Raw genomic sequence first — 17,076 nt, 5'->3', positions numbered from 1 at the left:
ACTTTGAACTGCGCTTTAGATGAGATTTGCAGAACTTACGTCTTAAGGTCTTTTTCAATGGTTCTGTTGCAGAAGTTAAATTTCAGAGTGACTTCTGTATTCTTGTGAACAGTCTCATTATACTCATCCTTTATTATTTCACTGAAAAAGAGAATCCACTGCTTACAAGTGATCTCTACTTGATAACAAGCCGAAAAACAGCTTACAGTAGAAATACACAGGCTGAATGGGCACTGCAAAGTGGCAGTAATGTATTTCAATGTATTTTTGTTAGGGTGCATTCACACCACTGTATTTTGCTGACCGCAAAACGCAGATACGCAAAAAATATGGATGACGTTAGTGTTGCATGAAGTTTTTGGCGGACCCATTGTAACCATGCCTATTCTTGTCCGCAAAACAGACAAGAATAGGATGTTCTTTTTTTGCGGGGCTGCAGAACGAACATACGGATGTGGACAGCACATTTATTTCTCACATGATGCAACTACTCCTTTAAACCATATTTACTGAATGCAAAAAAGAAAGAAAAAAGCTTACATGAGCCAAGAAATTCCTTTCCGTGTCAGTTCCTGTGTGAGCAGCATTGATAAGGCAATACGACAGTAGTAGCACACAACCCCAGTTACTGCCTAGTGACCAAATTAAGACATATTTAACATGACAAAGTGAAATCTACACATCATAATTAATATGAGTAAGTAATACACAAACCTTGGCCATGTTTGCATCAATGTCCAAGTCATAATGTGAGTGAGGTTTAGGGATCAATACTGGGGAAAAACAGATTTCATTAATGTCAGCTTATTGGGGTATTGCTTAGAAGGTTTCTTACAATGAACACAATAAATGGCTTGATCACGTGGGGGCCATTATCAGTACAGTTTAACAGCAACTAAAGTACATTACTGCAGAAACAAACATTTTTTCTTATATCCATTTTAGCATTATATCATAATTGTTTAAGTTAACAGTGCCATACAGAATACAACCTAAAACCAGTCTGAACATAGCCCAATTTGGGCATATGCTGTTATTCTGTTAACCCCTCAAAAGGTGTTCTCTGTGACTGTGATGCCCCTCTGCAGCCAAAGACTGGCTTCAGTGGTGATGTTTGCTTGTGGCGCATCACTGCTGATGCCAGTCATTGGCTTTAGTGGAGCATGTGACCATGCCCATGCTGCACCCGATGTCAACACTGTGGGACCAAAACATAGACAAATCAGAGGCAGAGGAAAGGACAGGAGCGGCGGGGAGTAGGCAAGTATGAATCTTCTGTTGAGAGATGCAGGCTGCAGGCATTTGCTAAAAACATATTATTCCTAGAGAACTCCTTTACGCCACAGCTCCATAACAGTACATCACTGTAAGGGGTAGTTAAACCCCAGTGACATGCTATTACGGCGCCGTGATAGTGCAGGTTCAGGAGATGTGGCTGCGCCATCACTTATATGTGCCAGCTCTATTATACAGCTCGCAGCCTGCTCTCACTGCCAGGGTAGACAACTCTGACTCCAGCAGTTTAACTCCTCAGATGCATGGTGAAAAGCGACCACGGCATCTGAGCAGTTAGACAAAGGGAGGGGAACCCTTTGTCCTCTGACCAGCACTCCACAAACTTGCGCAGTGCCAAGTAACCCGTAGTTGTCACGGCCAATGGCGCCTTCTTTTACTGCCTCTATTACACCCTGCCTCTAGCAGGATGTAAAAGATTGCCAGTAAAAATCCTTATATACTGTAAAAAGAAGTACTGCAGTGTAATATTAGAAAGGATAAAACAACCACAGGTTAAAAAGTCCCCCAAGGGAACTAAAAACAAAAAAGTTGATAACATTTTCTAAAAATACAAAGAAAAACATTTAAATTTCTCATATATAAAAAAATTATAAAAAAGCAAAACATAATTGGTACTGCTGCATTCAAAAATGTCCAAAATTTGTAATAATATCATGTAATTTATCATTTGTGGTAAACACAGTAAATGAAAATCCCCAGTGACCGAATTGGTGTTTTTGGTCACCTAGCATGCCAAAAAATGTAATAACCATGATCAAAACGTCTCCCAACACGGTATAGATAAAAACTATACAGTGCACTGCAAAACAACAAGCCCTAACTCGAAAGAATATGTCAGAATATGTTAATGAAAAAAAAAACTAAAAAAAGTTATGGTTTTTGAAATGCAGAGTAAGAAAATTGACAAAAAAAAAAAAAAGTTGCTGTGTACTTAGGTACAAAGTAATAAAGGTTGGTTGGCACTCCTCTTTTTATCTCTATGATTGTTTTGGGTAACTACCCCATCACAGAGCACCGGTTCTGAAATTAAAAGTGATCATGGCAAACGGATGTAGATTGCCAATAAATGTAGTATTTTTTTCCATCCAATTATGTCAACTGCATTTGACATAATTGGATGGAAGAAAATACTACACTTATTGGCAATCTACATCCGTGTGCCGTGATCTTTTTTTTTTTCTCCTTAAGTACTAAAACAGACTGGATCCCTAAAGGGTCAAACAGCTCATTAACCACTTGCCTACACTGCATGACTTTATGAATAACAGCACAGGGTTACAATATGATCTGCCAGCATCCTGTGGTGCTGCAGATTGCTGTGACCATGCTGGTAATGCATCACTTTGTACACCCAATGGATGAACATGCTTAGGCTTGCAGCGGCATTTGTCTGGTCAAAATCTGGCAATTGTGCCAGAAAGTGGCTGTAACCCCCGCTGGATCCCATTATAGACAGGGATCCAGTGGTGATCTGCTGAATCCGGCAATGCCGGATCCGGTGAACGCCGACAGGCTGTTCTCTGCTGGAAACGCTAACCGGAGATGTAAACATAGCCTTAGGGCAGGCATGTCCAAACTGCGGCCCTCCAGCTGTTCCAAAACTACAACTCCCAGCATGCCTGGATAGCTTACAGCTATTAGGGCATGCTGGGAGTTGTAGTTTTGCAACAGCTGGAGGGCCGCAGTTTGGACATGCCTGCCTTAGGGAGACTGAACGTAGCCTTAGGAAGGTCGGTGATTTGGCTTGTACTGCTGTATGTTACTGCAGTTTAGGTTGAATTTTGCGTGAAGCGTACTTACTTTTCTCATACTGTAGACCAATAACTGTCATCATCTCCCTCGTTATCACAAAGATTGGATTTTCTTCTGTAGTTGCAGGAAAGTGCTGCGCTAGTCTGCCAGGCTCTAAAACTAATCTTCTGCCTTCATAGAGCAGTTCCTGGTTCGGACATTGGATGTTTGTCTGTTTGTACACCAAGTCATGAAACTCTGCAGGCCTGGAATATAGATAAAAAAAATCTCTAGTTGATATATACAAGCATAATATTCACACCCGTGTTAGGAACAAAATATCTGCAAATCAGATTAACTTTGTCAATCCCAAAACAATGGTAAATTAAAATAATTAGAAAGAAAGGATACGAACTTGAAACAAAACCTTTAATCATTTTAAAGGTAATTTTAATATAATTTTTTTTTAAATTTTATTATATAATGGTATTCTTGTTGTTTTTTTTTGTCAATTTGCACTTTTGCCATTTGCACTTGTCCATACTGTAAGATCAGATAAACTGCTCTAATAAACTGCACAAAGTACCAAATTGCCTTTGCTTTGAGAGAATGTTTGCTTAAAGGGGTATTCCCATAACTAGGATATGCCATCAATGTAAGGGCTCATGCACACGACCGTTGTTTTGTGGTCCGTCCACTGATCTGTTGTTCCATATGCAATGTTTTTTTTCCTCCGATTTAAGTCCTCTTCCGTTCCGTTATTCCACAAAACATATCCGTATGGTTTCCATATGCGATCCGTTTTTTTGCAGATTGGAAATGGAAACAGTAACTTATTAATCACCAAACACATAAGCAATATGGCCATAGCATTTCTACAATATGGATCCGCAAAATAGGGATGACATACGGATGTGTTCCGTGTGCGTTACGTATTTTTTGCGGACCCATTGACTTGAATGGGGCCTCAGACCGTGATTTGCGGACAATAATAGGACATGCACTTTTTGCGGAACATAAATACGGAAACGGAATGCACACAGAGTACCTTCCGTTGTGAATGGTTCAGCATACGGTCCACAAAAAAAAAAAAAAACGAACGGTAAGAAAATATGTTTGTGTGCTTGAGCCCTAAGATAGATGCAGGTCCTACGTCTGAAACTCGCTCCTATCTCCAGAACTGGGACCTCAAAGTGAAGGGTGCGCAGCCGCATATGCGCAGCCATTCTCCATTCACCGCTATAGGAATTCAGAAAACAGCCGAGTGCTGACTCAGCTATTTCCGGCAGTCCCACAAAAGTGAGGAGAAAGGTGGACGTTTGTGCGCGGCTTGCTCTCCATTCACTGCTATGGGACTTCTGCTATGTCATCTCTAGTGGTCATTTCATCTGGTAGGCTAATTGTGCTATTAGTGACTGGTTAAAGACCATTTTGGTGCATGTATTACATTGGACAGCATATGGGAGCATGGACTCCATTTTTAGGACATGTGAGTTATATATTCTTATTAATATTAGGAAATCTCCTTGGTTTAGGGACCTTTAAATAACTGTATGCATTGTCACCAACCACCCCCAGATAAAGCCGTTGGCAAAATGCTTTTTGGAAGTGGTAAGCAAGCCTAGTTTTGGTGTACATTTTGCACTGTGACATGGGTTTGTAGCGCTTACAATTTATTATTATGGTCAATTTTGTTTACTGGCTCACTCTCTGTGGAAGTTTTTATCTTGTATCAGGCTTATTTTTGAGTTGCGTGTGCTTTTAATGCATTTAAGATGTATTTTGATGCTTGGGATTACTTGGATAAGCACCTTTCTCTGGACCTCTCTCTTCTTAAACCAAGCTCCAAATGTGCAACTAATTGAAAACGCATAAAGATCTTTTAGTGTTCCTTTATGGTTAGAGAGTTCATTATGCCTATAGACGTACCATATTATTCAGACTATAAGACGGACCCCAGGTTTAGAAACAGAAAATTAAATAAATATTTTCTACTTATTGAATCTTTCCTGGTGGTTTAATGAAGAAGGATGGGGTCAAGGTCACTAACTTTGGAGGCCTAGCGTAAAGGGTTTTGGCCAGCTCCTGTTAACCTTAGTGCGTCATCTGCTGACACACACAGCTCCTTTGCCTACACAGCTGATACACACGCAGCTCTGCTGCATAGACAGCTGACACACACAGCACTGCTGCACAGGTAGCTGACACATACAGAGCCCTGCTGCATAGACAGCTGACACACACAGCACTGCTGCACAGGTAGCTGACACATACAGAACCCTGCTGCATAGACAGCTGGCACACACTTGAATAAAAACACACATTTCTGTACACTGACATCCACTGTACACTTTCTGATCTGGCTACTCCCACTGATGACATCATCAAAGGTCATCAAGCTGCAGTTAGCGGGAGCTTTCATCTCCTTCCCTGCAGATTGGGGACCTTCAGGATGGAGAGGGTATTGTGCTTCTCACAGTCATCTCCAAGAACCTTCAGCCTGCACAAACAGATCGTACAGATGCACAGCTCTCTCACTGATCAAGCAGAGTGCTGTATGAGTGCTCAGGGAGGTCTCACACTGCTGGACCACCCTGACTGCGGCCAATAAGACAAAGGCACTTTTTGGCTCGATTTTTTCTTGCTAAAAAAATGTGTCTTTTATTCCAAAAAATAAGGTATATTTTCTGTATTTTCAGTGCCACTTAAAATGGCAGTAGTATTTTAACATCTATGTCTGGCAGTTCCACAGAAGTGAATGAAGCGGTAGTCACGCATGCGTATTACTGCTCCATACACATGAAACGGTAATGCGCATGGAATGGGGACCTCCATTCTTGTGATTTCCTACTGCTATCAATTAGGCATTTATCTCCTATCCTGTGAGAAAACCCCTTTAAAAGTGCTCAAACTTCTGACCATAAATATTAAAAACTTACTTATCATAAGCATGAATGTATATCTTGTGGTGTGTCATTTGCTGAAGAGAAAAGACATGGATGACAATTTGGTGGAAAACATCATTAGTCACAGCAAAGAACTGGTCAAAGCCCCAACACTTCTCCTGGTCGGCTTCCAGAATATTTGCCAGTACTGGAGCAAAAAGAGATTGTAGGCCACTAAAAAGATAACCAGAAAGACACATAAATAAAAGACACATCATAGAAACCAAAATACATTATACAAAACACATACTACTTAAAGGGGTATTCCCATATTAGGAATTTATGGCATAACCACAGGGCATACTATAAGTGCCTTCCAGCTGGGCATCCCACCACTGGGATCCTCACCTGCAGGGAGAATGGGGGTTGGTAACCCATTCACCTATTTCCCAGCTCCTGGACCCCTGTTCACCCATTCCCAGCCACGGGACCTGTTACCTCAACAGATTACTACTGCCAAAGTATTACATTAAGCTGAGTCACTTTGTGAATTACTAACTAAACTGAAGACAGTGGTATTACTAATGTAGTTACTACAATATAAGTAGTTTGTAGAAGTGTTCAATGTAGAAAAAACAGTCCAAACATAATTTTTTTTCATAGTACCTACAAAACCAATTCCCCACAAGGAATAGAGGCAACCCCCATTAAATATATAAAACAAAATTTTATTGAAAAATAGTTATGACATATAACTGTGAATGATCCTGTGGAAAACATCAGATCATGAAACTCATACCCATAAAATGTCTGCGTCAAGTACATAACCCCTACATCACAACATTCCCCAAAAGAGATGGAATAACACGTGCTGTGGCAAAAAACGGGGTAATCCTGCAGTGTGCAAAAAATAGTAACCATGGACTCATATATCAATAATGTATCAGCATCTCCCTAAAATATCCTAAAGTCCTAAAATATAGAACAATAAAACACTACCACGGTATCACTACCTAAGAACTATTACCCACCCAAGCACATGATGAGGAAACGTGGATCCAGGGATGCTTTGCAGACTTACGGCCATGTGCATGACGCCTAAATGTAAACTTAATGTAACATCTTTGTCATATGCAAATCCGTAATCATCAAGGAATCCTTCTAGATCCTATATTAGTATAATGTGCATCATTGTATATACAGAAAATAATTTCCAGGAGTTGGATATTGATGGCCTATCCTCAGGATGGGTCATCAATATATGATTGTTGGGAGTCTGATACTGCCAACGATCAGCTATTTAAAGAGGCCACGGTGCTCTGGTGAGTGCAGCAGCCTCCTCACAGCTTATAAAGCACAGTGACGTACACTGTATAGCGGCTGTGCTTGGCACTGCAGCCCAAGCCCAATTACCTGAATGGGGCCGAGCTGCAAATAGGCCACCTGATCAACAAATATAATGTCACCGGCCTAGGAACAGGCAACTCATCCGACCACCGCAGCCTACTCAAACAGATGATCGGCAGGGGTGCTGGACCCCCACAGATCAGATACTGATGACTAATCTTGAGGATAGGCAATCAAAAGTGAACTCCTGGAAAAACCCTTTAACATAAATGCTGTTGGGGGGAAAAAAAAATTACAAATAATCTCCAATTACATGTACTTACAAGGACAAATTACAACTAAGGGGTAGATCCCAACTCCACTCTATAGGACCATTTTCAGCTCTCTGGACACCTGATATTGCCCCTGATGGTTTCCCAGTAATAATTTTATACCTGTATGAAGAAAAAAAAATAAAGATCATATATTTACATTACTCATAGAAACATATTTATAAAAATGTTCACCTACCACAACTGTATATTGTCATTGCCACTGCTCACCAAAGATTAGATAGCGACAGAGAAAGTCATGAAACATGAACTGTTCATGCACATAAACAATGGAATTCCAAAAAGTTTATGTACACTGCTGTAATAAAGGAGCAAATTTACTAATGCTGTCTAAAGGGAATATTAGACAGGCAGATTTTCAGCCCGATGATCGCTAATGAACGTTTATAGTAACGCTTGCTAGCGATAGCCTTACAGCCGACTGTACGATGAATGAGAAAACATTTGTTCATCGTGCAATGCAGATCTTTCAGCATGTTGAAAGATCTGGATTTGCCGGCAGCAGTTTGTGCTATCTAATTACGATATGCCGCTGGCAAACCAATGTACAGCATGGGGACGAGTGATGGCATAGTGATCAGTCCTCCCCATGTTGCTGAGGAAATCACTACATGTAATAGCAGTGGTCTCCTCAGCAAGCGAGCGGACGATTACCGGGAGGGAATATTCCTTCCCGGCAATCATCTGTGTGATCGGGATCTAATTCACCCTTTAAAGAGGACCTGTCCCCTCTCCTGACATGCCTGTTTTAATAGCTTCATGCATTCCCCATGTAATAATAATTCTGGAACAAATATTCTTATGGCTCTATGATGTGCCGTTCCTTTATTATTTCTACTAGAAGTTATGAATGAATTGCTAGCAGTCTGCAGTAAGGGTACCGAGGGGTGGTAACCAATCAGTGCTGCCATTTTCAGTCTATGCAGGTACACCCCCCAAACTGGTTACCTCCCCTCAGTACCCTTACTGCAGACTGCTAGCAATTCATTCATAACTTCTAGTAGAAATAATAAAGGAACGGCACATCATAGAGCCATAAGAATAGAGGCTCCAGAATTGTTATTACATGGGGAATGCATGAAGCTATTAAAACAGACATGTCAGGAGTGGTGACAGGTCCTCTTTCAGTTTGTCATACACATTAGATAGAAGTAGGTTGATGGTCTGACAGCAGTTGAACAATCATTCAGCAGCCAAGGCTACATATTTTAGTCCTTATTTGCTGTTAGTCATTCAAACATAAAAAATAAAAATAAAGTTTTTGTCCGACAGCTGATTTCAGATGATAATGGTCTGCCATCAGTCGGCTAAAACAGTTGTTCATTGTTAAGCTTAACTTGATAGAGGATTGTTCATTGTGATCAACTTTAGACTAATGTGTAGCTGAGTTTATACCACCTATTAGCTGGCTTACTTTACACCAGAATTGTGGGCCAAATTTTTGGCACATTTCTGAGGCTTCTTGCCATACAAGTAGGAAAAGGGCTGAAAGGGAGAGAATTTTCATAGACCAGCGTTTTACGCCAGGCCATGATCATCCATGTGCTGCCGGAAGATGCGCCTAATTTATGATGTTGTAATGGCCTTGAAAAAGAGTGGAGGGGGAATGTTAATTAAAACATAACTTTTACTAAATATGCAATAAAATATAACAATTAAATATCAAAACACCAGTAATACAATATATATACGAAACCTGGGCAGCTGGCCCTTGGAGAGGGCAACATAGAAATGCCATTTGCAACAAAATTTGTTACAAGTGGCATTAAAAAAAAAGGCACAAACACAGGGTTTGCAACTTTGCATAACACAACGTTTAATGTGTCTCTATGACATATCAAAAGTTTTTTGAAACGTTAGTGACCCTTTAATAAAGGTACAAAGAATGTACAGTGGTCCCTCAAGTTACAATATTAATTGGTTCCAGGAGGACCACTGTATGTTGAAACCATTGTAAGTTGAGTAATCGGTTCCAAAGCCCCAAAATGTCATCCAAGGTAAGAGAAAATGAAGATTTAAGAAAAATAAGCAGATAACTAAGACAGATAAAACAAGTCCTTACATATAATAGTCAGGAATAGCTGATAACTAGCACCTAATACAGCTTTTTACCGGAGAAGTGGCCTGGATTGGTTGGATCCGAGTCTGGGACATTGTATGTCAAGTCTGGTTTCAACTTACGATGGGTCAGAAAGGACCATTGTATCTTAAGGGTTCACTGTATACTAATAAAAATACTAGTAAATATGGTGCATTTTGATTAGTACTTCTACCCCACTGTTCACAAATTCTTGACAGCTCTATACCTCCTAGGAATAAAGATTTCATTTAAAAAGGAACACTGTAGAAATACCGGGCCTGCGCATGCGCACTGTTAAGATCGGTGCCTCTGCCTATAGTGCAGAGCAGTGTGCATAAGTGGGCCCGGCACTCGCATGAGAGCTAAGCGGGACCTAAGTTGCTCATCTTTATTAAGTTTTTTTTTTAGCTTCTGGGCGTAGGACAGGCACAATAAAGGCACTATTTTTATGTTGGGCAAATGTGCTATATTGTGCTATGAGTTGTCTAAAACGCTCAAAGTAGGCGACAGAATCCCTTTAAGAAATTTAGTGCATTTTCCCACAGTCCATGCACCAGAGTTTGAAATCTATGCCAGCTATGCGCTATTGTAGATTTCAGCAATAATTTATGCTAGCCTTTGGCCTCAGAGTCTAAGGCTGGGTTCACACCTGAGCGTTTTACAGCGCTCAACAAGGAGAAACCAATGCTTCCCTATCGGCATGGTTCTCATCTGGGCGTTTTACAGCACGTACGATCGCGCTGTAAAACGCCCGACACCCCAAGAAGTACATGAGCTTCTTTGGGGCGTCTTGTCGCGCGTTCCCGTTAGGGATCGACAGATATTGATTTTTTAGGGCCGATAATTTGTGAACTTTCAGGCCGATAGCCGATAATTTATACCGATATTCTGGGAATTTTCATTTTTGAAAAAAAATAAAAAATTCCCACAAGTCTGCTGAAAAACGAGATTTTTGTATAACTTACCAGTAAAATCTCTTTCTCGCTCTTTCCTTGGGGGACACAGAAGACCTTGGGTATAGCTCATCTCCCTAGGAGGCGTGACACTAAGTGAAAACTGTTAAGCCCCTCCTCCATCAGCTATACCCTCAGCCTGGAGAGAGAGACTGCCAGTTGCGTGTCCAAGTAGTGAGAAAAGGCAAAGTCCAACCAGTGGAAACAACAAGCCAACTACCCAACGGGTAAACAAAACTCGGAAACCGTGTAGAAAAAAAACAATGAATGGGTGGGTGCTGTGTCCCCCAAGGAAAGAGCGAGAAAGAGATTTTACTGGTAAGTTATACAAAAATCTCGTTTTCCTCGCCCAATTTCCTTGGGGGACACAGAAGACCTTGGGACGTTCAAAAGCAGTCCAAGAGGGGAGGGACCACAGCACCAAGGCGAAGCACCCGAAGGCAGCAAGGAAATGCCACCTGCAAAAACCAGGCGGCCCAAGGCAGCAACCGCCGCCGAAGCCAGAGTACGCACCCAGGAAAACCTGGGAAAGAGTGCAAGGAAGACCGTGGCCACCCTGCACAATGACATGGCTGAAGCCCATGCCTCCAGCCCCGGAGGCACCAACCGCTCTGGTGAAATGAACGGTGACACCAAAAAAACAGAGCCCTGCCCTTGAGCAGTAACCACAGCAATAGCCATGTGGTTAAGCGGAGGAAAGCACCCAGGAGCCGTGAACCTTGGCGCGGACCTCCTGGAAACAAGAGACCGAGCGTCGACAAGAGTCGGAGATGTCCAAGCAAAAAACTGCAGACACTTCAAGTAACAGAGTCCCAGTCGCAGGTCCAGGCCAGACTGGAGAAGACCGAATCACGGGAAGAGAAAGGCAAAATTGGGTGAATGCCCAGCTTCCTAAAGAACCCCAGGGAAGACCCTAAGTCAGACAACAGAACCTGGACGAAGCACGGCCGGGAGCGAACACTAGTGTGCTCGCTGGACTCGTCTGGGCAGACGGGAGGAAATCCAATGCGAGTAAGCGCAAATCAGTGACACGGCAAAAAGGTTGGGAAAACTGGTCCCGTCGGCCCCCGAGCAACGCCGTCCCGAATCCACGCGGAGCGGGGGAGCAGATGGACAAACGGAAGGAACCGAAAGGGACCCGGCCAGTTTCCAACAGACTCCAGGACAAGTCAGGCTAAAGTCCTTGTCGTTGTAGCCACCACAGGAAGGTGTTCTACAGACCCGAAGAGGGGGCTTGAAGGGTAATCTTGACAGAAGAAAGTAGGCACGCCAGGTTACCGAGAAGGTAAGTCCAAGCAGGACCAGCGCCCAGAATGGTAAAAGTAATCTGCACCCAGCGGGAGGACAGAATGCGGCAAACCCGGTAATAGGCACACAGCTAGTACAGCCAGTGTGAACAATGGAGACAGTACGAGGTCATAAGGAACACCGGGACTATCCATATGAACAACCATGGTCTCCCCAGGGGGGAGGGCAGTGAAGGAACAGCCCCTGAAGCCTGGCCGGGGCAGAAGCCACATCGGAGTGAAACTGACCCAGGAGAAGCCAAAACAGAGCCGTCGAGAGAAAAAATAGCCGAGAAGACGGATGACACCCTCCAACCGCAAGGAGGAGTGGGCAACAGGGAAGCCACAGGACCGCTCAAAAAGCAGAACTCCGCTACTCCGAGATGTCCGGCTCACCAATTCGCAGAAGGCGAATACCCTAACGAATCGAAAGTGGAGGTCCCTGACCTCGGTAATCGAGCAACCAAGAGAAGTTGGGCGACCTGCTCAAAAAAGAGCGGCTAGAACCTGGTAGCAAAACAAACTGAAGCACGGAGGGTGCCAACAGGAAGGACTCAAACCAAAACGCATCCAAGAGGAGGAATGGCAACAGGCGAGGGAACCGTAATCCGGCCAGAGCCAACGTAGACTGCGAGGGACGCTGGAGACAGCACTCTCGACCATGTGACCGCTTGCGCTGGGAAGCAATGCCACAGGGTAACTAATGGGTACGCATCCAGGAACCACAAACACTCCCCAGACGGAAGGGCCAACGAATATGGTGGATACCGTCACAACGGAAACACCAAATATACCCTCCGAACAGAGAACGGATACCACCCAGCTCGCTGCAGTAGAGAACAATAGAGCCCATCCAGGCCAGGTGAACAGAAAGATCTCCTCAGAGAAGAGTGCCAGGCCGGCGGCAATCACCGTATCCCAAGAGAAAAACGACAAGTCGCAGGAAGAATGGAGGCATACGTACAAGCAGCCCCATAAGCAGTGAGAAAGCCAACCCACCTACGGAAGGAGAAGGCATACACGGCCCAACAACGCACAGAGTAGCAGCCCCCAAGAGTGTCCGCCCACTGCGAAATAGTCATACAGCAAGGAGGGCCAGCCACAGAGCCCCACAGAAACCACAGAAGTGCAAAGTGCAACCGGAAGGGGGGACACACACAAGACTAGTATGGCATGCGACGGAGCGCAAGCAGTCTGCCCAGAAGAGAGGGCAATGTACTTGGCAAACAGTGCGGGCAGCAAGCGTGCAAAGCCCGCCCAACAAGGGGGTGATGCCCAAGACCAGCACCTACTTCAGAGAAGGAAGACATACCATATTCCGCCCAGAAGAGGGCCATGCACATGGCCACACCGCATCCAGCAGGACGTCCACCTAGTGAAAAGGGGACATGCACAGGGTAATCCTAACATTAAGTGAGTGTGCAATAATCCACCAAACACCGAATTTTGTGAGAGTACAACTACTTCGCCAATGAATGGGGACAAGTACAAGTCCAGCACAGCACATACAAGGACAGGTGTGAGTCCTGTGAGCGTACAAAAAGTCCACCCATGGAATGAGGGGTGGTCACGCACAAGGCCAGCACCGTATCCAATGGGAGTGCAAGCATTTCACCCATCTTAGAGGCCAGCAACGTATCTGGTGAGAGTGCAGTATGCTGCCCAGAAGGGGGAGCCATGCCCATGGCCAGTATTGCAACCAGGGAGAATGCGAGCACCCCGCCATGGATGGGGGTCAGGCACCTGGCCAGCAGCACACTGGCGAGAGAACAAACAGTCAGTGAGAGTGTGTGTATGTTGCCTGAGGAAAGGAGACATGTCCATGGCCGGCAGAGAATCCAGTAAGAGTGTCGTACACCGCCCACGGAAGGGGGAACATGTATATGGCCGGCAGTGGATTTAGTGAGTTGCAAGCATCCCACCATGGAAGGGGGTCCTGCACGCGGCCAGCAACTTATCAGCGAGAGAACGACCCCAGTCAGTGAGGGTGTATGCATGGCGCTTGAGGGAAGAAGGCATGCCCAAGGCCGTCAGCGAATCCAATGAGAATGCAGCATACCGCCTATGGAAGGGGGTAATGCACATGGCCGGCTGCCCAGCACCATAACCAATGAAGTGCAGTATTCCGCCTAGAGGAAGGGGGTCATGCACAAGACCGGCAGCGAATCCAGTGAGTGCAGCATTCCGCCCCTGGAAGGGGGTCATGCACAAGACCGGCAGCGAATCCAGTGAGTGCAGCATTCCGCCCCTGGAAGGGGGTCATGCACAAGACCGGCAGCGAATCCAGTGAGTGCAGCATTCCGCCTATGGAAGGGGGTCATGCACAAGACCGGCAGCGAATCCAGTGAGTGCAGCATTCCGCCTATGGAAGGGGGTCATGCACAAGACCGGCAGCGAATCCAGTGAGTGCAGCATTCCGCCTATGGAAGGGGGTCATGCACAAGACCGGCAGCGAATCCAGTGAGTGCAGCATTCCGCCTATGGAAGGGGGTCATGCACAAGACCGGCAGCGAATCCAGTGAGTGCAGCATTCCGCCTATGGAAGGGGGTCATGCACAAGACCGGCAGCGAATCCAGTGAGTGCAGCATTCCGCCTATGGAAGGGGGTCATGCACATGGCCGGTATCAAATCCAGTGAGAGCAGCGATTTCGCCTATGGAAAGGAATCACGCACATGGCCGGTAGTGAATCCAGTGAAAATGCAGCGGTCCCCTATGGAAGGGGGGTCGTGCACCAGACCAACACCGTATCTGGCGAGAGTGCAGAGTCCACCTATGGAAGGAGGACATGCACAAGACCGGCAACGAATCCAATGAGTGCAGCATTCCGCCTATGGAAGGGGGTTGTGCACATGGCCTGCAGCGAATCCAACGAGTGCAGCGTTCTCGTGCACATGGCCAACACCGTATTCGGTGAGAGTGCAGTATTCCACCTAAGCGGGGGGTCATGCACCAGGCAAGCCTGCAGCCCGAGAGAGTGCAGTATTTCGCCTAGGAAGGGGTTGTCTGCACATGGCAGTTACCATAGCTGGAGGGCGCATGCACTTGGCCAGCGCTGCATCCCGGAGAGGGCTAAAGAAGGGAAGCATGCACCAGCCGGGGAGTGCGACACCATGCCGCTCATGGAAGGAGCACGCATACAGGCGGCGCTACTGAGATAAGGCTGCAGCGTCCTGCGCAGCGCACAAGAAATCCATTAGCTTAACCATGTTATGCATTCCCAAATAAAAAATAGCCTCACTGAGGCAGAAAGAAGTGCCACCATACAGGTGCCCAGCATAGAAGTAGAGGGGGGGGGCGCGCCAGCCATATAGGCCCATCAGCCGAGCAAAACAAACAGAAGCACGGGGGCCGGTACCCGAAGGGTTAACAGCCACCAACCTGGAAGGGAGGAGGAGGCGGCGCCGCGATCCCCTGGGGGCGGGGAACCTCCAGGCAGGAAGAATTCGCGCCCGGAGAAGTTCCCGCCCCCTCCAACAGAGGCCGGAAGTTTGCGGCCTAGCAGGCCGTGAAGCCGGGGCCTAAATTTTCTGCGGCACCCGGCTGACCGGGGCCGCACAGGAAACCGGAGCGGACTGCCTGGACAAACCGGCCGCGGAAGCCCACCCCGCGGACCGGAAGTCAGGGGCCCGGGTGGAGCGCCGGAATGCGGCCCAGTAGGCCGAAGCCTGGACCAAAATTTACGGCGCCCGGCCGGCCGGAAGTCGCCGACGGCCGGCCGGCATCGTTGGAGCATCGTGCTCAAGCCAATGCCGGCCGCGGGAGTCTACCCCGCAGGCCGGAACAGTCGGGGGCCGGGAGGAAGTGCGGCCCAGCTCGGAGGTGCGGCCCAGCAGGCCGGGAAGAAGCGCCGGAGGTGCGGTCGCCCAAGCAGCACTGCCGTCAGGAAAAGGCCCCCGGTCCAGAGCAGCGCATCGGTGAGGGGATGGGGGGACCCTGAGACCGGGTGCCCGTGAGGATGTGAGCACAGCGTTCCAGGAGGGACGCTGATATGTGAAGGGAGGCGATGTGGCTGCCTATTCGCAGCATTCTGCTGCTAAAATGTCCCATGAGGGCCAGAAGGGAGGAGAGGGAGCAGGGAGTGGAATGTCGCCCCGCAGCACCCCAGGGGCCAGCCTAGGTCCAGCAGTGACCGAAGGGTCCAAGTATGGGGGGTCAGGCACGCAGGAGACCAGGGTGGGGGGTGGGGGACGTAGGGCTGGAGAAGCCACTCTCTCACCATAGTCGTCTTCACCCTCGGTCCATTCCAGCAGGGTCGCCCCTTCAGCTACTGGCACCGTAGTGGCAGGACGCTGGGAGAGGGACTTGGCGTGCGGGCGACCCTTGCGCTGGCGGGATGTAGGGGAGCTGGGCTGCCCTGATCCACCTTGTCTTCTGTGGGGGAGGCAGCAGTGCGGGTGACCGGCACTGGCGCAGCTCAACCCCGGGAGAAACAGAGAGGTCTAGTGCGACTCTGTTGTCCCTGATGATCTGGAACAAAAAGAAAAGAAAAAGTAAAAATCAAAATTTAAACAAGGAGAAAACAGCCCTGCAGTAGCAGGGAGTGTCTTGCCTCCTTGGACACTAAGCAAAAACTGGCAGTCTCTCTCTCCAGGCTGAGGGTATAGCTGATGGAGGAGGGGCTTAACAGTTTTCACTTAGTGTCACGCCTCCTAGGGAGATGAGCTATACCCAAGGTCTTCTGTGTCCCCCAAGGAAATTGGGCGAGAAATTAATGTTTATTGTTAATGTGTATATATTTTTTTGTAAATCTTTCTTTTTCATTTATACTTAATATTTTGGTGTTTTATTTTCATAACTTTTTTTTTTTACTAACTTTTAGCCCCCTTAGGGACTAGAACCCTTGTCCTATTCACCCTGATAGAGATCTATCAGGGTGAATAGGAGCTCACACTGTCCCTGCTGCTCTGTGCTTTGTGCACACAGCAGCATTGAGCTTACCATGGCAGCCAGGGCTTCAATAGCGTCCTGGCTGCCATGGTAACCGATCGGAGCCCCAGCATTACACTGCTGGGGCTCCGATCGGAGGAGCAGGGGAGAGGGGATCCTGTGGAGGGGCGCACTGCGCCACCAATGTTTTTAATACTGGGGTGGGGGGGGGGGGGCGCACTGTGCCACCAATGCTTAATACTGGGGGGAGGGGGGGCGCACTGCGCCACCAATGTCT

The 17,076-nt window shown here is 46.7% G+C and overlaps 1 protein-coding gene across 2 annotated transcripts in view; it reads right to left on the bottom strand.

The window, feature by feature from the left end:
- The window catches only part of TBK1 (TANK binding kinase 1), a 48,876-nt gene that overhangs the window by 18,670 nt on the left and 13,130 nt on the right, over nucleotides 1-17,076 (bottom strand). For both annotated transcript variants that reach the window (XM_044280480.1, XM_044280481.1), the window contains exons 7-12: nucleotides 7,583-7,693; nucleotides 5,967-6,146; nucleotides 3,097-3,293; nucleotides 715-773; nucleotides 541-632; nucleotides 40-141 (exon numbers count right to left, since the gene is read on the bottom strand). In XM_044280480.1, coding sequence (XP_044136415.1) covers nucleotides 40-141; nucleotides 541-632; nucleotides 715-773; nucleotides 3,097-3,293; nucleotides 5,967-6,146; nucleotides 7,583-7,693 — 741 coding nt within the window. The remainder of the gene's footprint in view (nucleotides 1-39; nucleotides 142-540; nucleotides 633-714; nucleotides 774-3,096; nucleotides 3,294-5,966; nucleotides 6,147-7,582; nucleotides 7,694-17,076) is intronic.

The sequence above is a fragment of the Bufo gargarizans genome, chromosome 2 (assembly GCF_014858855.1).
Source record: "Bufo gargarizans isolate SCDJY-AF-19 chromosome 2, ASM1485885v1, whole genome shotgun sequence".
NCBI lineage: Eukaryota > Metazoa > Chordata > Amphibia > Anura > Bufonidae > Bufo > Bufo gargarizans.
The sequence above is the reverse complement of the archived record's forward strand: the minus strand, read 5'-3'. Positions and strand labels throughout refer to the sequence as shown.